Source organism: Lissotriton vulgaris, unplaced genomic scaffold (genome assembly GCF_964263255.1).
Source record: "Lissotriton vulgaris unplaced genomic scaffold, aLisVul1.2 SCAFFOLD_864, whole genome shotgun sequence".
Taxonomy (NCBI): Eukaryota; Metazoa; Chordata; class Amphibia; order Caudata; family Salamandridae; genus Lissotriton; species Lissotriton vulgaris.
Window position 1 is genome coordinate 750,366 of NW_028243800.1, and position 20,550 is coordinate 770,915.

Sequence of the window (20,550 nt, forward strand, 5' to 3'; positions counted from 1 at the left end):
TTTTTATTTATTATTTTATTTTATTACCCTTTACACCCTTAAAACGAATTCCACCCTGCTCCCTTTACATACCCCTGCACCCCATAATCATAACCCACCCGTACTCCTTAAAATACCCCAACACTCTTAAACACTAACCCATCTTAACCCTAGAAATATACCCTGTACCCCAAAACCTAAACCTAGCCCTGAATCCTATAAATACCCCTGTACGTCAAAACCCAAACCTCCCCCTGAACCCTAAAAATACCCCTGTACGCCAAAACTCAAACCTAGCCCTGAACCCTAAAAATACCACTGTAACCCAAAACCCAAACCTACGCCTGAACCCTAAAATACCCCTGTACCCCAAACCTAGCCCTGAACCCTTAAACTCCCCTTGTACCCCAAACCCAAACCTAGCCCTGAACCCTAAAAATACCCCTGTACCCCAAAACCCAAACCTAGCCCTGTACCCTAAAAATAACCCTGTACCCCAAAACCCAAACCTACCCCTGAACCCTAAAATACCCTGTACCCCAAAACCCAAACCTAGCCCTGAACCCTAAAAATAACTCTGTCCCCCAAAACCCAAATCTAGCCCTGAACCCTTAAAATACCCCTGTACCCCAAAACCCCTACCTATCCCTAAACCCTACAACTACCCCTGTACCCCATAACCCAAAACTATATCTGAACCCTTGAAATACCCAAACACCCCAAAACATATATCTCAGTACCCCAAAACATATACCCCTATACCCATACTTACCTTATCCACACATTAAAAAAACATGCTTGTATCATTCATGCATTTACAACGAATTTCGTTGTAAATGTATGCGTAGCAAAAGCATATAAAATGTAATGCCATGCGTTATGATGGCATTGAGGAGTTATGGTACTTTCGTAATGAAAGTATGCGGAGTGATGGTATGCGGAAAGAAAGTTGCGGAAAAATGGGTGTTTACCCTCCCCCGGTAAGTAATTGGTGGCATGGCGGCCCACATCTCCAGCAGCATACTCATATTTTTTCACCACCCATTTGAAAAATGCACAGGTCTCTCTGAGTGATGGCCAGCACCGACATACACTTTTAGACACACCTCCCGCCAAAAGTTCTAGAATTGCGAACTTTAGAGCTGGGGAGCTACATTCGAATCTCGGCATCAGCTCAACATCCTGTGATTCCAGGCAAATCGCTTTGTCTCCCCATGCCTACCACAAATGAATGTGTTCTTCTGTAATGTAAATTGTGCTCATGCCATGTTGTCGAGTTCGCGCTATATAATATTGCAAGGAAAAATAAAGAAGGGAAACTCGAGTTCACACACTACTGAACACGCACTCTTAAGTGCATCAGCAGAGCACTGTGAATTGGAGCATTTTACAGGCCTGTCACAGATAAGAAATGCTATCAAAACGAAATCCTACAAAACAATATACTACTGGCCGGCAGCAATTCATACCCGGACAACGTCGGGACGGGCTGCTAGTATACATATATATATTCACTGAAAACTGAAAAAACCATAGGTTTCACACCAGTTATAGTTAGGAATTAGCTTTTAAAAAACCTATTAAATATCACCAAATGGCGGACAACGCCGGTGAAAACAGGGGAGGCTTCCGAGGCGGCTTTGGCGGCAGGGGCCGCGGCCGTGGAAGAGGACGGGGTCGCGGACGAGGCCGCGGGGCCCGCGGGAAGGCAGATGAGAAAGAGTGGGTGCCGGTGACTAAACTAGGTCGGCTGGTCAAGGACATGAAGATCAAGTCTCTGGAGGAGATCTATCTTTTTTCTCTTCCAATCAAGGAGTCCGAGATCATAGACTTCTTCCTGGCCTCTTCTCTGAAGGATGAGGTTCTGAAGATCATGCCTGTCCAGAAGCAGACCAGAGCCGGGCAGCGGACCAGGTTCAAGGCTTTTGTTGCCATCGGAGACTACAATGGCCATGTTGGGCTGGGCGTGAAGTGCTCCAAGGAGGTTGCTACTGCTATTCGTGGGGCTATCATTCTTGCCAAGTTGTCCATTGTACCTGTGCGGCGAGGTTACTGGGGTAATAAGATTGGCAAACCCCATACAGTGCCTTGTAAGGTGACTGGGCGCTGTGGTTCTGTTCTTGTGCGTTTGATTCCTGCACCCCGCGGTACTGGCATTGTGTCTGCGCCGGTCCCCAAGAAGCTGCTGATGATGGCTGGTATCGATGACTGTTACACCTCAGCTAGGGGCTGCACAGCCACGCTGGGCAACTTTGCAAAGGCCACCTTTGATGCGATCTCAAAGACCTACAGCTACTTGACCCCAGATCTCTGGAAGGAGACAGTCTTTACCAAGTCTCCATACCAGGAATACACCGATCACTTGGCCAAGACCCACACCAGAGTGTCTGTGCAGAACTCCCAAGCAGCAGCTGTTCCTGGCGCAACCCCCACATAACATGTTCTGCTGGAAAATAAAGTAGTTGGAACTGTTAAAAAAAAAAAAACCTATTAAATTCACTGAAAAAACCATAGGTTTCCCACCAGTTATAGTTACCTGGAAATTTTACTGACATAAACCATTGAAATTCCAACGTTATAGTTAGTTGGACTCACTATAACAAGCGCGCCTGCAATGCACTGCTGATGACGTCACATATTACAACACTCATGACATCGTCAGTGACATCACTCATGACATCACTGATAACACTAGCCAGTGAATGTGTGTCTTTCTGAAAAATTAATATGTTTCATATATATATTTGTAAAGGTTGATGGAAGAATAAATGGTCAAATAAGTGTGTAAATGGATGGTTTTAAAAAAAAATGATTGGTTAACTGCCTTATTAAGTGTATTTTAGTGAATACATATATTAGCGAGTAACTTTTAAATATTGAAATATATGTATCAGTGTTTCACTTTGTGTATAAGAGGCTGCATGGGTTGGTGACTGACTCACTGTTTGTATGCGTTTTGAAGACAGCATATGTGCAGGACTGTATGGGTGGATGAGTGTGTATATGTGTGTGTTAGTGAGTGAATGACTGTCTCACTATTGTCTTTATTAGTAACCACATATATTTTAATGTAGTGTATGTGAGTATTGATGTATATAAGTGAGTAGATGTGAGAGTAAGAGATTGTAAGAGTTCCTTTTTAAATGAGTATGTGTTTCTATAAGTGATTGTTTAAGAGAGTAAGTATGTGTAAGTTTCCTTAGAAGTAAGGTGGTAGTGTGTGTATAGTTGTATATGCAAATAAATGGATGTTCAATAGTATATTTGCATGTGTGAGTATGTGTGTGAGTAACTTTTGGATGACTGTCGGTGTGTAACAGGATGTATAGGTGTATCACTACATATGATGAGTGAGTATATGTATGAGTGACTATATAGAACTGTTGGTGAATGAGTGGATGTGTATATAGATGGTGGAATTACTGAATTGGTTGTTGTAACTGATATGGGTATCTCCATTTTTTTGAAAATGTTAGTTTCTATTTTTGAATATGTGTTTCAAGGGTTATATTACACTGAAAGGAGGTCTGTCACTCTGTCACAAGGATGGTGTCATAAGTGATGTCATGAGTGATGTCACTGACGATGTCATGAGTGATGTAATATGTGACGTCATCAGCAGTGCATTGCAGGCGCGCTTGTTATAGTGAGTCCAACTAACTATAACGTTGGAATTTCAATGGTTTTATGTCAGTAAAATGTCCAGCTAACTATAACTGGTGTGAAACCTATGTTTTTTTCGGTGAATTTCATAGGTTTTTTAAATGCTAATTCCTAACTATATATAGGGCCTCAAACCTATGAAATTTAATATTTTTTATAATGAATCCAATATTGTTTATTTATTATTTATTTATGTAATACTATTTTCTTTATGTATTTTTTATTTTTTTTGCCCTGGAGCGCTCCCGGTGCGAGTCCCGGTAAGCGCACCGGAAAACACAGTTTTCCGGCGCGCCCCGGGGCGCGTACCGGTGAGCGTCCCGTTAGCGCTATTGCAGCGAACGAAAACATCATCGTGACGTATCGCGTAGCCGCGTCCGCGTGATACGCACAGCGTATACGCACCCGGAAGCACTCGAGCGCATACGATCGCGCAATGTAAGCATCCGACGCGCTTACGTGACGCGCCCCGCGGCGCGCCCGGGGGCGCGTAGGGTAAGCGCGTCGGGTCATGTGACCTAAAAATAACACTTTTTATTGGTGCAGAACAGTTTTGGTTTCCAAATGATAAAAGCCCGGGTCATGTGACCTGAAAATAACACTTTTCATTGGTTCAGGACAGTTTTGTTTTCCAAATGATGAAAGCCCCCACCTTTTTTCCTTATTCTGACTTTGTCCTTTGACTGAGGAAGACCTGTTTAGAGATCTGTGACTAATATTTTGTACTTTAAAATGGCTACAGTAGCAGCAGCAGCTGGAGCATCTGCACCACCACCACCACAAGGACCACCACAACATCACATTGGTGGTCAAGAAGAAGAGGAGGAGGAGGAGGAGAGAAGGCAGAGAAGGCATTTCCTGCCTTAAGACAATGCCCCATATAAACCAAAGGTGCACTTTATATGGGAGTTTTTTTAAATCCCAAGGGATGCAAAGAAGGTAAACGCTGCAAAGATGACTTGTCTCATCTGTGGCGCTGTACTATCCAGGGGGAACCCTGCAAAAAAATATTCATTTGGGAATCACACAATGATTCGGCACATGCAACGATTGCACCCCAATAACTATTCTGCAGCAGAGGTGAGAGAACTGTGCAGAAACCTTCCACAATCGTCTGCCAGCACCTCAACAACCAAAGAACCTACTCCATCGGGTCCAGAAGAAAATCAAATGGTTCCAAACATCCAAACTAAGTTTGGTGATTTCAAGTTCATTTGCATATATTGTGGCAAAACTATTACTTATGGTGAGAAGAGTATTACCCTCATCAACATTGCTGGTGATAACCACAAGTGTCCGAAGAAACCCTAATTTTTTTCCTGTTTTTTTTTGCTCCAGTTGAGTCGTTTATAATTCCCTGTTTTTTGTTTCTCCCCATAAAAAATACAAAAAAAATATAAAACTGTTCAGAAAAGGCAAGAAAAGTAAAAAATGTTCAAAAGAACAATAAAAAAAATATTAAACACCAAAAAGAAGAAAAAAACAGTTCTTTTCAGAACTACCTCCAATTTATAAAAAAGGCTACAATTTTAAAAAACTCTGTCATTCTTTTTCCCCCATGGTACGCTCCCCGGTGCGCGTACCGGCGCTCCCCCCGTGCAAATCGAAAAAAAAATTATATTTTTTTTTGCCCCGCGGGGCCCTTTTATGGCCCCCACATCAAACCTAGGGGGTCAGGGGGGGTCTATCCTGCCCCCTTTTGGTCATTCCCCTCTTTGTTTTTGCCACCTCTTGTGTCTCTATCCTACCGAGACACAAGATGGCGGCCGCTCCGGACTGTTTGGAATGTTGACAGACACCCGAGAGTCAATCAGGTTTCCGCGCGCAAACTCGCGTAGCGCGCTGGTTAGCGCCCGGTGCGCGTACCGGGGCCGCTTATAGATATATATATTTTTTTGAACCTAAATTACTCAAAATCCACTGGAGCACATATCTTGAGACATAGCAAAGGCACATCGGGCTACCAGTCCCTACAATTTTGCCAAGTTTGGTGGAAATCCATTCAGCCGTTCGGGCTAAAAGTGAGGTCGACCGCCCTATGGAAATTATCATGGGGAAAACACGTTTTGGGACCCCCTTTTTTCCCAGCCCCCGCTAGACGAATCCCCCCCAAACTTTCAGGGAAGGACCGGAGCGCCGCGAGGCAAATTTGACGAAAATTTCAGGCAGATTCCTCAACCGGCGCCAAAGTTATTCCCAATAGAATGTTGCGATTTCCCTATTGAAGATAATCCTAACTATAACTACCTACTGGCAACCGCCAGTAGGTTTTATATATATATATATATATATATATATATATATATATATATATATATATATATATATATATATATATATATATATAACAAGAAACTGAACAGATCCCAAGGTTGCATATGATTTTATATCAAGCAAACATAAGCGAGGATCCTGTCTGTTCTTATATGGTATTTCCTGGCGAATCATACATTTTTTGAAAGAAACTTAGGGAGGGAATGTCAATATTTTGACCCATAGTTATTTTCAGATCTCATCAGGACAAACGTCGCCTGACTAAAGTTCCTGATGGCGCCACCCGCTCCTAGGGGCGTGGTGACCTTAGGGGGCATCCGGGGCGGGAGCCAGCAGAGACGTCCTCGAGGCAGCAACAGGACAGGGAGGAGCCAGTAAGGCATGTCCAAGTGAGCCTATCACGGGAGCCCAGAGTCGTCAGGAAGGCAGGGTCGACCTTCCCTCCCCCGAAGGTATAAAACCTCGGGGGAGGCAGAACCAACCCTCTTTGTCCTCTCCCAACAGCTCCGGCGGCAGCAGACCAGCAAAAGAATTACCCACCCACCCATCCCTGCAACAAGGAAGAGAATGGCGGGGTCCCAGGCAAGAAAAGGGTGTGGACTTCCTTTTTGGTATGTACTGGCTGCCCCTTGGAAAGGGCAAGCAGTCATTGTAGGGCTCTGGGCTGGCGGGAGAGGGGGGACTGACCTGCTGGTGGTCCTTGACCTCTCCTCCCCTACCCAAGATGCCTTGGTGTATGTTTATAACATTGAAGGGGGTATACCCCGGTGTGGTTGTCTCAAGTGGAGGCACATTATTTACCTGCGGCTCCGTTGACCGGAGGGCGGTCAACTTAAGGAGAGCAGGCTATCTTGGTTGTGGCCTGCTGGCACAGCCCGAAGGTTAAGCAAAAGGCCCCTTGGAGAGTGGATTGTAAATATAATGACAATGTACAACTTTCAGATTTATTTGTATGCTGTGGCATTGATAAGCAAAGTATTTTTTAAAGATTTACCTTAATCAAGAGGAATAAAGGATTAATAATCCAAGATGAATAAAGGATTAATGACACTGCTTTAAGTTTCGATAAAAGACTGCGCGGTGAACGACAACAACTTGCTTCATGTCTTTTATGGGAGGGCGACTCGCACCCTGTAGGCACACTACTAAAAACCGTGGAATCTTAGGACCTTCAATAAGATATTGTTTAATCAATACGTGCAAGAATGCTTCAAAACAGAGACTACAATATATACTTGGCTCCTCGGTTATTCAGGCTGTTCCGGTGGGGTAAACAAATATTCGGGAGAAGTACACCTTTGTATTGTGTTGAAAAAGTGATCACACATACAAGAGTCTTCCAAGACAAAGCCAACAATGCAAAACGGGCTTCTCTTTTCCTTATATGATCCCGTAAAGGTAAATGCTTTACTCAGATAAAGCACACATTTGCATTGTGTTGTGCCGCAGCCATGGTTTGCAATCTTGTTGGTGGTGTGGCACAATGCAAAGGTGTGCATGACTGCACTGCACAGCCAGGGAACATTTTCCGGAAGGCCTCTCCTCTTTTACTTAGGCCTCACTGAAACCTGCGGAGGCCATGATGGCCCTTTTTTCCCCACCGGAGTGCAGTGGTGATCCGCACTACGCCCCCTTGCCCATTTCTTTCTGTAATGCCAAGAGTGAGTAACAATCCATTATTCACTCTTGGTATAACAAAAGAAAAATGGTGAGCTTCGCCGTCCAGCACCAGTTTCTGCTTGAGGCTGGCGCAGGCGCACAAAGGTGTCTGTGCCAACCACCAGGGCTGGAGAAATCTCATCCCTTGTCTTAGGGCCCTGGCAAGCCTCAGAGACTCCCCTGTATGTGACGTACTGAGGCATCACTGATAAAGGTATCCATGGGCGCTGCAGGCTTTAGACCTGCATTGCTCGTGGCCACACGTCAATCATCCTGTCACCCCACCCTTTCCCAACTCATCACAGAGTTGGGAAAGGGTGGGTGAACAAGCAAGGTGAACCCTGATACCTGCGCCCACATGCGCAGGTGAGAGGTTTCGGTGTCCTCCAGCACCGGAAGCAGAAAAGAGCAGATGCCCAAACCGGACCCATGCAGGAAATAAGGTAAGCAAAAGACAACTTTTTAAATGTTGTCTGTGTATGGGTGTGTCCGAGTATGAGTGTGCTGTGAGATAGCGTCTGTATGTGTGATCATGTCTGCGCATGCGAGTAAAGGTTAGAGCCTGTGACGTAAGAAGGCAGACTGGGTGAGAACGTATGAATGATACAGTATGACTGAGAATCCAAGCCATTCACTGTGACTCGCAGTCAGACTCACTCTATAATTCATTCACTTAGACACTAGGAAATGAGTTGATAACTTTTATGAGCTAGACTTTCAATGACTGAATGAAATAGCCTGAAATGTCATATGTACTATGAAATGAAATGAAAAAAAGAACTTGATTAAGCGCACTGCGGCCAAGCGGCTTCCTGGCGCTGAGGGTTAGACCAGACTCACAGAGGGGACTCGGGAAAACTAGCAGGGGAAGGCCTGGGAGAACAGAAAAGTTTTAAGGGCTTTGCGGAAGTGAGTGTAAATAGGGATGAGCGGATGGACAAAGGAAGGCTATTCCAGAACCGGGGGGCCAGAACCGAGAATCGGGTGCCTCCCATTCTGGATTTACGAAAGCAGGGAACATGGAGAAGGGAGAGAGAGGAGGAGCGGAGAGTGCGACTGGGGACGTGAGGGGAAATGAGAGATCCGATAAAGAGGGGAGCTGAGTGGGTGTGAGCGCGAAAGGTCACACAAGCCAATTTAAAGAAAGATCTGAAGTGGACAGGAAGCCAATGAAGGGACTTTAGTGCGGGAGTGATGTGGGAGGATTTGGGAAGACGAAGAATGAGGCGGGCAGCCTGGTTTTGAATGGCCTGAAGACGGCGGGTTTCGTAGGCTGGTATGCCCACGTACAGGCCATTCCCATAATCGAAGCGGGAGGTGATGAGGGCCATGACTATGGTTTTGAGGGCCTCCGTAGAGAAATAGCGAGAGATTTTCTGAATGAGGCGGAGAAACAGAAAACAGGAGGATACTACTGAGCTGACTTGGGCATGCATAGTAAGGTCGTGGCTGACCTTAATGCCCAAGGTCCGAACAGAAGAGACCGGTGAGGTGGGGGAGCCAAAAGAAGGGGCCAATGAACCGGGGAGCAGGGGTTAGAGGGACCACCCGTGAGGACAAGCTCCGTCTTGTCCGGATTGAGCTTCAAGTGATTAATGCTCATCCATTCAGATATAAAGACTAAAGTGGAACAAAACTTAGGAAGAGAGACAGAAGGGGAAGACAGATCGAAGACGAGCTGGAGGTCGTCCGCGTAGTTATACACAGAGACCCCCAGCTCGAGAAGAGAGGCGATGAGGGGGTAAATATAAAGGTTAAAGAGAAGAGGGGAAAGGGAGGAGCCTTGGGGAACCCCACAGGTGACCGAACGGGGAGGAGCGGAGAAGCCCGAGAGGTGAACCGCTTGGGACCTGCCCTGAAGAAAGGACGCAAGCCAAGAGAAGGCAGCGCCCCGGATGCCCGCTGCGCTGACACGGTCGAGAAGAATGGAATGATCGACCGTGTCAAACGCAGCAGACAAATCGAGGAGGACCAGGGCCTGAGGGAGATTGATGTCAGCTTTCCCTTTGAGTTCGTCCAGGACCGCCATGACCACTGACTCCGTGGAATGGCCTGGGCGAAAGCCCGCCTGATGGGAGGCCAAGAGGTGGTTCTCCTCAATGTAGTTGGACAGGCAAGATGTAACATGGCTTTCAAGAATCTTACCCAGGTAAGGGAGAAGGGAGATAGGCCTAAAATTAGAAGGGAGGGAGGGGTCCAGACCAGATTTTTTCAGAATGGGGAGAACAATAGCAGATTTAAAAGACGAAGGAACAGAGCCTAGAGCTAAGGAGGCATTAAGAAGGGCAAGAGGGGCGGCAGAACAACTAGTGAAAAGAGTTTTAAGGATCCGCGCAGGAGCACAGTCCGCCGGAGATCCGGACGTGACTTTTGTGAGCAGGTTGAGGAACCGGTCCGTGGAGATGGGAGGAAACTGATCCAAAGAGGAGGAAGGGAGGGGGAGGGAACATGAGAGGCCAGGTTGGAGTACCGTGGGGATATTGGCCTTGATGTTAGTGATTTTATCAATGAAGTAGTCATTGAGTGAAGAACAGAGGGTCTGAGATGGAACTGTACTGGTACTGGTGCGGTCGGAGGTAGCCAGGTTGTGAACCAGGGAGAACATTTCTCGGGATTTGTTGGCAGATAAGGCAACTCTCTCGGTGAAGTATTTGGTTTTGGCCACAAGGATCGCTCTTTTATAGTCGTTTAGGAGAAGTTTGTATTCGGCACGAAGATTAGGACAGTAGTTCCGTCTTCAATGACGCTCCAACCTCCTAAGATCAAGTTTGAGATCTTTGAGCTCGTTGGTGAACCATTTATGCGCATCATAGGGGCGAACAGATTTGACCTTCTTAAACGTGGCGACCTGATCGCAGGAAGAGGAGAGCCGGATGCTAATAGCATCTGTTTGCGAATCCAAGGAGAGGTCAGTAAGATCTGGAACTGAAGAAGCCAGGGAAAGCGAGAGAGAGTTAAGGTCAGTTTGATTCCAACTGCGAGCCAGTATATTTGTGGGTGGAGGTAGCTTGTCGGTGGAAGCCGAGTGAATGCGAAATGAAATCATGGCGTGGTCGGACCAGATGCAAGGGAGTATAGAAGGGGGTGAGACGTCGCAGCGTAGTGACCAAAGTTGGTCCAGGATATGGCCCTGGGCATGGGTGGGAGCCAAAATGTGGGATGTAAGGTTCAGACTTTGGAGGGTGGCAGAAAAGTCTTTGGAAGCCAAGTCTTTCCTAGGGTCACCTGGCCAGAAGTTAAAATCGCCAAGCAGGATAACCGAAGAGTTGTTTACCACCAGTGTGGCCACAAGATCCTGTAGAGCCGCAACAAATAAAGGCATGGATTGGGGTGGACGGTACATGAGAACGACGGTAAGAGGTGCAGAGAGATTGAGCGAACGGGCCACCAAGTAGTCCACGTTAGGTATAGGGGGTGAGCGAGAAGTTGAAATTTCAACGTGGAGCGGATGATCATTGCAACACCGCCACCCGCCTTGCCGGCCGGGCGGTCTGCTCGGAGGGCATAGTAGGAGTCAGGGAGAATGGCCAGGAGATCCGGGAGGGAATCAGTGGAGAACCAGGTTTCAGTGAGGAATAAATAGTCTGGGGAGTCCGAGTTCAAAAGATTAAAGAGTTCCGTCTGATGCTTGACAGCGGACCAGGTATTGAGCAGGTAAGCAGAGGATGCCAGAGGGACAGGTGAGGCGCGGGTAACGAGAGGAGGATCAGTGGAGGAAGAGATGAGGCGACAGGTAGAAGAGAGTGGGCAGGAAGGACGAGGGGCGTGAATGCCAAGCGAGTCAAGACGAAACAGTACAGAAGGGGAGGGAGAGGAGACAGCAGGATGTGCGAGAAGTTGGGCTGGGGAGTACACCAGAGAATGGGCAGGGTCTATGGCCCCAGGTCCCAGCCCGTCGCGGACCGGGACCTGGGATTAGGACATACCTCTCTGGAATGGAGCTTTCTCAAACTGAATCTCAATAATGCCTGACAAAGAGTTGACCTATGTAAATGGTCTGTAGAAAGGAGTTGGGGGGTAGGGGTAGGTAGGGGATGTGGCATAACAGCCAGGGCTGCCGACTTTGGAACTGGGAACAGGGTTCATGTCTTGGCGTTGGTTCAACATCCTGTGATTTTGGGCAAATCACTTAGGGGCATATGTGTCAAGCTAAATTGTGATCACAAATGCTGAAATGCGATTGCAATTTTGCTGTGTGCAATGTATGAAAAAAAACTAGCAAAATAAGGAATCACAAAATTTGTGATTCCCTATTTTGCGACTGCATTAAAGGAATCGCAAATTGCTATTCCTTAAATGCAATGTAGGAAGCACAGAAAAAGTGCGATTTGGCCTTAAGGAATCGCAAATTACCACCAACTTCAAGTTGGGAGTAATTTGCAATTTGTTTAAAAAATGCACTTTTTTTGGCATTTTTCAAAGTGCCATGTGCCGCACATACATGCCCTTAGGTGCATGTATGTGCGCCACATGTGCACACATACATATTTCAGGGGTACCAAAAGGACACCCTGTTGCACCCCTGAAATATGTATGTGTGCAAATGAGGCACACATACATGCCCTAAGGGCATGTATGTTCGGCACATGGGGTGCAACAGGGTGTCCTTTTGGCACCCTTACAACCTTGAAATTGCATTCTCAATTTGCGATTCTCTAATTGGTAATCACAAATTGAGAATGTCTCCCCATTCATTCCTATGGGCCTCCTAGGGCATAGGAATGAATGGAAAGGTATTCCTTATTTGCGAATTTCAATTTGTGATTCGCAAATAAGGAATTTCTGCCTAGATGCATCAAGGGTTTTTTGCATTCGCAAACGGTGCGAATCGCAAAATTCGTCCGTTTGCGAATGCAAATCCCGTTTTTGGGATGCATGAAGCATTTTGCTATTTTCGCTATTTAAGAAATCGCAATTTTATTGCGATTTCTTAAATTGCGATTGCATTTAAGAAATCGCAATTTTGCGATTTCTTAAATGCAATGCATGATTACTTTAGAATTGCGAATTCGCAATTTGGAAGGGGTAAATTAGCATGAAGTTGAACTTCATGCTAATTTACTTAAAACTTTCAAACATGCACTAGTTGCATATTTGAAAGTTTTAATTTACACACACACATGTCCTTGGGTCATGTGTGTGTGTAAATTGCACTTACAGTTCAATTTCAGGGGTGCAGGGACTGGTTCTTTGAACCCCCCCTGCACCCTTGAAATTGCATTCACATTTTGCGAATCGCAAATTGAAATTCGCAAAATGTGAATGCCTTCCCATTGATTCCTATGGGCAATTTGTGAATCGCAATTAAGGAAATTTACTGAATCGCAAAATACTTTGCAATTTTTTGATGCATTGCATTTTGCAATTTCTTAATTGCGATTCCTTAATTTTTGCAATTAGGAAATCGCAAAATGTTACAATGATGCATCTAGGGGATGGAGGATTCGCATAATTTTTAGCAAATCCTACATACATTGCATTTTGCGATTCTCTAAAAATCGCAATTTGAGAATTGCAAACGGTTTCTTCATACCCACAATCTTCCTGTTTCATTGTGCAGTGGAACTGGTGCTCATGTAAAGCCCTCAAATACCATCGGGTCGAGTTTGAGCTTAGAATACTGTAAAATAAAAAAGGAGATTTGTAATCCTTAAGTAATTGGCAGGAGGCATGTTGAATGTTCATGCATATTTTTGGAATGCGAATAGTTTTAATTATTAAGAGAATATTTCTGGACTGGTAATAACACATTTCAATTCATGGACATTATTGTTCGGGTCCTGGGGAAAGGTTGCTTCTTTTCAATCCAAAATGAATCTAGGGAAGGACATTTGAAATAATATAAAAGCTTCAGAATATTAAATGGTAGAAACCTTAAAGAAAAACGCGCCGGTCTGTAAAATTATAATCATTAAAATAAAAAAGGAATGACATTTTAAACTTGAAAACAATATGTAAAAGTTAGGCAGTATACTTCACATAATTGAATGATCTTTTGATCTATGGAGAAAACACCCCAGAAAAGGGTGCGATGCTTTTTTCATGAAATCTGATAGTAGCCGGACCCAGATCTGTAAAGCAGCAGCCGGAGAGAGTGACAGGCAGCAGCCGGTGAGAGTGACAGGCAGCAGCCAGTGAGAGTGACAAGCAGCAGCCGGTGAGAGTAACCAGCAGCAGCCGGTGACAGTGACAGGCAGCAGCCGGTGAGAGTGACAGGCAGCAGCCGGTGAGAGTGACCGGCAGCAGCCGGTGAGAGTGACAGGCAGCAGCCGGTGAGAGTGACCAGCAGCAGCCGGAGAGAGTGACAGGCAGCAGCCGGTGAGAGTGACAGGCAGCAGCCAGTGAGAGTGACAGGCAGCAGCCGGTGAGAGTGACAGGCAGCACCCGGTGAGAGTGACAGGCAGCAGCCGGTGAGAGTGACCGGCAGCAGCCGGTTAGAGTGACAGGCAGCAGCCGGTGAGAGTGACCGGCAGCAGCCGGTGAGAGTGACCAACAGCAGCCGGTGAGAGTGACAGGCAGAAGCCAGTGAGAGTGACCGGCAGCAGCCGGTGAGAGTGACCGGCAGCAGCCGGTGAGAGTGACAGGCAGCAGCCAGTGAGAGTGACCGGCAGCAGCCGGAGAGAGTGACAGGCAGCAGCCGGTGAGAGTGACAGGCAGCAGCCAGTGAGAGTGACAGGCAGCAGCCGGTGAGAGTGACAGGCAGCACCCGGTGAGAGTGACAGGCAGCAGCCGGTGAGAGTGACCGGCAGCAGCCGGTTAGAGTGACAGGCAGCAGCCGGTGAGAGTGACCGGCAGCAGCCGGTGAGAGTGACCAACAGCAGCCGGTGAGAGTGACAGGCAGAAGCCAGTGAGAGTGACCGGCAGCAGCCGGTGAGAGTGACCGGCAGCAGCCGGTGAGAGTGACCGGCAGCAGCCGGTGAGAGTGACAGGCAGCAGCCGGTGAGAGTGACCGGCAGCAGCCGGTGAGAGTGACAGGCAGCAGCCGGTGAGAGTGACCGGCAGCAGCCGGTGAGAGTGACAGGCAGCAGCCGGTGAGAGTGACAGGCAGCAGCCGGTGAGAGTGACCGGCAGCAGCCGGTGAGAGTGACAGGCAGCAGCCGGTGAGAGTGACCGGCAGCTGCAGGTGAGAGTGTCCGGCAGCAGCCGGTGAGAGTGACAGGCAGCAGCCGGGGAGAGTGACCGGCAGCAGCCGGTGAGAGTGACAGGCAGCAGCCGGTGAGAGTGACCGACAGCAGCCGGTGAGTGTGACAGGCAGCAGCCGGTGAGAGTGACCAGCAGCAGCCGGTGAGAGTGACAGGCAGCAGCCGGTGAGAGTGACCGGCAGCAGCCGGTGAGAGTGACAGGCAGCAGCCGGTGAGAGTGACCGGCAGCTGCCGGTGAGAGTGACAGGCAGCAGCCGGTGAGAGTGACCAGCAGCAGCCGGTGAGAGTGACCGGCAGCAGCCTGTGAGAGTGACCGGCAGAAGCCGGTGAGAGTGACAGGCAGCAGCCGGTGAGAGTGACCAACAGCAGCCGGTGAGTGTGACAGGCAGCAGCCGGTGAGAGTGACCAGCAGCAGCCGGTGAGAGTGACAGGCAGCAGCCGGTGAGAGTGACAGGCAGCAGCCGGTGAGAGTGACAGGCAGCAGCCGGTGAGAGTGACCGGCAGCTGCCGGGCAGAGTGACAGGCAGCAGCCGGTGAGAGTGACCAGCAGCAGCCGGTGAGAGTGACCGGCAGCAGCCGGTGAGAGTGACTGGCAGCCGGTGAGAGTGACAGGCAGCAGCCGGTGAGAGTGACAGGCAGCAGCCGGTGAGAGTGACCGGCAGAAGCCGGTGAGAGTGACAGGCAGCAGCCGGTGAGAGTGACCGGCAGCAGCCGGTGAGAGTGACAGGCAGCAGCCGGTGAGAGTGACAGGCAGCAATGCCTTCTGAATTCTCCCAGTAGCTCCAGGACAGCTCCTTCTCTAGCCTTGGCTGACAGGTCAGAGGATGGCTCAGTGGATTAATGCCAATGAGGAATGGTGTGCAAACTGCAGGACACAAACTTAGAACTCCTAACCAATGGTCTCGTCTTCTATTCCTTCTGAAGTCGATAAAATGAAGACCGCTGAAGTGGCTGGCAGTAGCTCTTATTTTCTTCACAGCTCTACTACACACTCTGATTGTGGCTGCAATAACTTCACGAAAAACAGTTAAGCACAATGTATAGCCACAAGATCCAGTTTAAAGGTAGCGCTGAGGTGAACATTTTGCACTTTACTAAGACTTCCAGTGGCCTCTTCCAAAGCCCCCGGCACTGCTTGCTGTGTTGATTGTTCTTCCGGAGTGGGTGCATAAAGTGAGGGTCTCACAGACTTCTAACTCCCAATGTTATTCCCAGAGTCCCTGCCCACTGAGTCCCTGCCCACTGAGTCCCTGTCCACTGAGTCCCTGCCAGCTTAGTCCCAGTCCACTGAGTCCCTGTCCAGTGAGTCCCTGTCCACTGAGTCCCTGCCCACTGAGTCCCTGCCAGCTGAGTCCCTGTCCACTGAGTCCCTGTCCAGTGAGTCCCTGCCAGCTGAGTCCCTGTCCACTGAGTCCCTGCCCACTGAGGCCCTTCCAGCTGAGTCCCTGCCCACTGAGTCCCTGCCCACTGAGTCCCTGTCCACTGAGTCCCTGCCAGCTGAGTCCCTGTCCACTGAGTCCCTGTCCACTGAATCCCTGCAAGCTGAGTCCCTGTCCTCTGAGTCCCTGCCCACTGAGTCCCTGCCAGCTGAGTCCCTGTCCACTGAGTCCCTGTCCACTGAGTCCCTGTCCACTGAGTCCCTGTCCACTGAGTCCCTGCCCACTGAGTCCCTGCCAGCTTAGTCCCTGTCCACTGAGTACCTATCCACTGAGTCCCGGACAGCTGAGTCCCTGCCAGCTGAGCCCCTGCCAGCTGAGTCCCTGCCCACTGAGTCTCTGCCAGCTGAGTCCCTGCCAGCTGAGTCCCTGTCCACTGAGTCGCTGTCCACTGAGGCCCTGTCCACTGAGCCACTGCCCACTGAGTCCCTGTCCACTGAGCCCCTGTCCACTGAGTCCCTGTCCACTGAGTTCCTGTCCCTTGAGTCCCTGTCCCCAGAGTCCCTGTCCACTGAGTCCCTGTCCACTGAGTCCCTGTTGACTGAGTCCCTGTCCCCTGAATCCCTGTCCCCTGAGTCCCTTTCCACTGAGTCCCTGCCCACTGAGTCCATGTCCACTGAGTCCCAGTCCACTGAGTCCCTATCCACTGAGTCCCTGCCAGCTGAATCCCTGCCAGCTGAGTCCCTGTCCACTGAGTCCCTGTTCACTGAGTCCCTGCACCTGAGTCCCTGCCCACTGAGTCCCTGTCCACTGAGTCCCTGTCCACTGAGTCCCTGTCCCCTGAGTCCCTGTCCCCTGAGTCCCTGTCCACTGAGTCCCTGTCCACTGAGTCCCTGCCAGCTGAGTCCCTGTCCACTGAGTCCCTGTCCACTGACTCCCTGTCCACTCAGTCCCTGCCCACTGAGTCCCTGCCAGCTGAGTCCCTGCCAGCTGAGTCCCTGTCCACTGAGTACCTATCCACTGAGTCCCTGCCAGCTGAGCCCCTGCCAGCTGAGTCCCTGCCCACTGAGTCTCTGCCAGCTGAGTCCCTGCCAGCTGAGTCCCTGTCCACTGAGTCCCTGTCCACTGAGTCCCTGTCCTCTGAGTCCCTGTCCACTGAGTCCCTGCCCACTGAGTCCCTGCACACTGAGTCCCTGCCCACTGACTCCCTGTCCACTGAGCCCCGGTCCACTGAGTCTCTGCCAACTGAGTCCCGGCCAGTGAGTCCCTGCCAGCTGAGTCCTTGTCCACTGAGTCCCTGCCAGCTGAGTCCCTGTCCACTGAGTACCTATCCACTGAGTCCCTGCCAGCTGAGCCCCTGCCCACTGAGTCCCTGCCAGCTGAGTCCCTGCCAGCTGAGTACCTGTCCACTGAGTCCCTGTCCACTGAGTCCCTGTCCTCTGAGTCCCTGTCAGCTGAGTCCCTGCCAGCTGAGTCCCTGCCCACTGAGTCCCTGCCAGCTGAGTCCCTGCCACCTGAGGCCCTGTCCACTGAGTCCCTGTCCACTGAGTCCCTGCCCACTGAGTCCCTGCCCACTGAGTCTCTGTCCACTGAGTCCCTGTCCACTGAGTCCCTGCCAGCTGAGTCCCTGTCCACTGAGTCCCTGCCAGCTGAGTCCCTGTTCCCTGAGTCGCTGTCCACTGAGTCCCTGTCCACTGAGTCCCTGCCAGCTGAGTCCCTACCAGCTGAGTTCCTGCCAGCTGAGTCCCTGTCCACTGAGTCCCTGCCAGCTGAGTCCCTGTCCCCTGAGTGGCTGTCCACTGAGTCCCTGTCCACTGAGTCCCTGCCACCTGAGTCCCTGCCAGCTGAGTCCCTGTCCACTGAGTCCCTGTCCCCTGAGTCGCTGTCCACTGAGTCCCTGTCCACTGAGTCCCTGCCAGCTGAGTCCCTGTTCCCTGAGTCGCTGTCCACTGAGTCCCTGTCCACTGAGTCCCTGCCAGCTGAGTCCCTACCAGCTGAGTTCCTGCCAGCTGAGTCCCTGTCCACTGAGTCCCTGCCAGCTGAGTCCCTGTCCCCTGAGTCGCTGTCCACTGAGTCCCTGTCCACTGAGTCCCTGCCAGCTGAGTCCCTGCCAGCTGAGTCCCTGTCCACTGAGTCCCTGCCAGCTGAGTCCCTGTCCACTGAGTCCCTGCCAGCTGAGTCCCTGTTCCCTGAGTCGCTGTCCACTGAGTCCCTGTCCACTGAGTCCCTGCCAGCTGAGTCCCTACCATCCGGTGAGAGTGACTGGCAGCAGCCGGTGAGAGTGACCGGCAGCAGCCGGTGAGAGTGACCGGCAGCAGCCGGTGAGAGTGACAGGCAGCAGCTGGTGAGAGTGACCGGCAGCAGCCGGTGAGAGTGACAGGCAGCAGCCGGTGAGAGTGACCGGCAGCAGCTGGTGAGAGTGACAGGCAGCAGCCGGTGAGAGTGACAGGCAGCAGCCGGTGAGAGTGACCGGCAGCAGCCGGTGAGAGTGACAGGCAGCAGCCGGTGAGAGTGACCAGCAGCTGCAGGTGAGAGTGTCCGGCAGCAGCCGGTGAGAGTGACAGGCAGCAGCCGGGGAGAGTGACCGGCAGCAGCCGGTGAGAGTGACAGGCAGCAGCCGGTGAGAGTGACCGACAGCAGCCAGTGAGAGTGACAGGCAGCAGCCGGTGAGAGTGACCAGCAGCAGCCGGTGAGAGTGAAAGGCAGCAGCCGGTGAGAGTGACAGGCAGCAGCCGGTGAGAGTGACAGGCAGCAGCCGGTGAGAGTGACCGGCAGCTGCCGGGCAGAGTGACAGGCAGCAGCCGGTGAGAGTGACCAGCAGCAGCCGGTGAGAGTGACCGGCAGCAGCCGGTGAGAGTGACTGGCAGCAGCCGCTGAGAGTGACAGGCAGCAGCCGGTGAGAGTGACAGGCAGCAGCCTGTGAGAGTGACCGGCAGAAGCCGGTGAGAGTGACAGGCAGCAGCCGGTGAGAGTGACCGGCAGCAGCCGGTGAGAGTGACAGGCAGCAGCCGGTGAGAGTGACAGGCAGCAATGCCTTCTGAATTCTCCCAGTAGCTCCAGGACAGCTCCTTCTCTAGCCTTGGCTGACAGGTCAGAGGATGGCTCAGTGGATTAATGCCAATGAGGAATGGTGTGCAAACTGCAGGACACAAACTTAGAACTCCTAACCAATGGTCTCGTCTTCTATTCCTTCTGAAGTCGATAAAATGAAGACCGCTGAAGTGGCTGGCAGTAGCTCTTATTTTCTTCACAGCTCTACTACACACTCTGATTGTGGCTGCAATAACTTCACGAAAAACAGTTAAGCACAATGTATAGCCACAAGATCCAGTTTAAAGGTAGCGCTGAGGTGAACATTTTGCACTTTACTGAGACTTCCAGTGGCCTCTTCCAAAGCCCCCGGCACTGCTTGCTGTGTTGATTGTTCTTCCGGAGTGGGTGCATGAAGTGAGGGTCTCACAGACTTCTAACTCCCAATGTTATTCCCAGAGTCCCTGCCCACTGAGTCCCTGCCCACTGAGTCCCTGTCCACTGAGTCCCTGCCAGCTGAGTCCCTGTCCACTGAGTCCCAGTCCAGTGAGTCCCTGCCAGCTGAGTCCCTGTCCACTGAGTCCCTGCCCACTGAGTCCCTGCCTGCTGAGTCCCGGTCCACTGAGTCCCTGTCCAGTGAGTCCCTGCCAGCTGAGTCCCTGTCCACTGAGTCCCTGCCCACTGAGGCCCTTCCAGCTGAGTCCCTGCCCACTGAGTCCCTGCCCACTGAGTCCCTGTCCACTGAGTCCCTGCCAGCTGAGTCCCTGTCCACTGAGTCCCTGTCCACTGAATCCCTGCAAGCTGAGTCCCTGTCCTCTGAGTCCCTGCCCACTGAGTCCCTGCCAGCTGAGTCCCTGCCAGCTGAGTTCCTGCCTACTGAGTCCCTGTCCACTGAGTCCCTGCCAGCTGAGTCCCTGTCCACTGAGTCCCTGTCCACTGAGTCTCTGTCCACTGAGTCCCTGTCCACTGAGTCCCTGCCAGCTGAGTCCCTGCCACCTGACCCCCTGTCCACTGAGTCCCTGTCCACTGAGTCCCGGTCCACTGAGTCCCTGTCCACTGAGTCCCTGTCCACTGTGTCCTTGTCCACTGAGTCCCTGCCAGCTGAGTCCCTGCCCACTGAGTCCCTGCCCCTGAGTCCCTGCCCACTGAGTCCGTGCCCGCTGAGTCCCTGCCCACTAAGTCCCTGTCCACTGAGTCCCTGCCAGCTGAGTCCCTGCCCACTGAGTCCCTGTCCCCTGAGTCGATGTCCACTGAGGCCCTGTCCACTGAGCCACTGCCCGCTGAGTCCCTGTCCACTGAGTCCCTGCCCACTGAGCCCCTGTCCACTGAGTCCCTGTCCACTGAGTCCCTGTCCCTTGAGTCCCTGTCCCCTGAGTCCCTGTCCACTGAGTCCCTGTCCCCTGAATCCCTGTCCCCTGAGTCCCTTT

At 50.8% G+C, this 20,550-nt stretch overlaps 2 protein-coding genes across 2 annotated transcripts in view; both read left to right on the forward strand.

Annotated features, from left to right (window-relative positions):
- The first annotated feature begins 1,564 nt into the window (after positions 1 to 1,564).
- LOC147668229 (small ribosomal subunit protein uS5) lies at positions 1,565 to 2,437 on the forward strand. Its single transcript, XM_086948687.1, has one exon. The coding sequence runs from the start codon at positions 1,574 to 1,576 to the stop codon at positions 2,414 to 2,416; it is 843 nt and encodes a 280-aa protein (XP_086804813.1). The 5' UTR covers positions 1,565 to 1,573; the 3' UTR covers positions 2,417 to 2,437.
- Positions 2,438 to 9,033: 6,596 nt separating this feature from the next.
- Positions 9,034 to 20,550, forward strand: part of LOC147668230 (uncharacterized) — a gene marked incomplete at its 3' end in the record, with an annotated part of 104,016 nt that continues 92,499 nt past the window's right edge. The window contains 1 exon segment of the mRNA XM_086948685.1: positions 9,034 to 9,061. Within this exon segment, the coding sequence (XP_086804811.1) occupies positions 9,034 to 9,061 (28 nt within the window).

What these genes read in the sequence shown, in the direction of transcription:
- LOC147668229 (XM_086948687.1), top strand. Translation starts at nt 1,574, where the DNA reads ATGGCGGACAACGCCGGTGAAAACAGGGGAGGCTTCCGAGGCGGCTTT.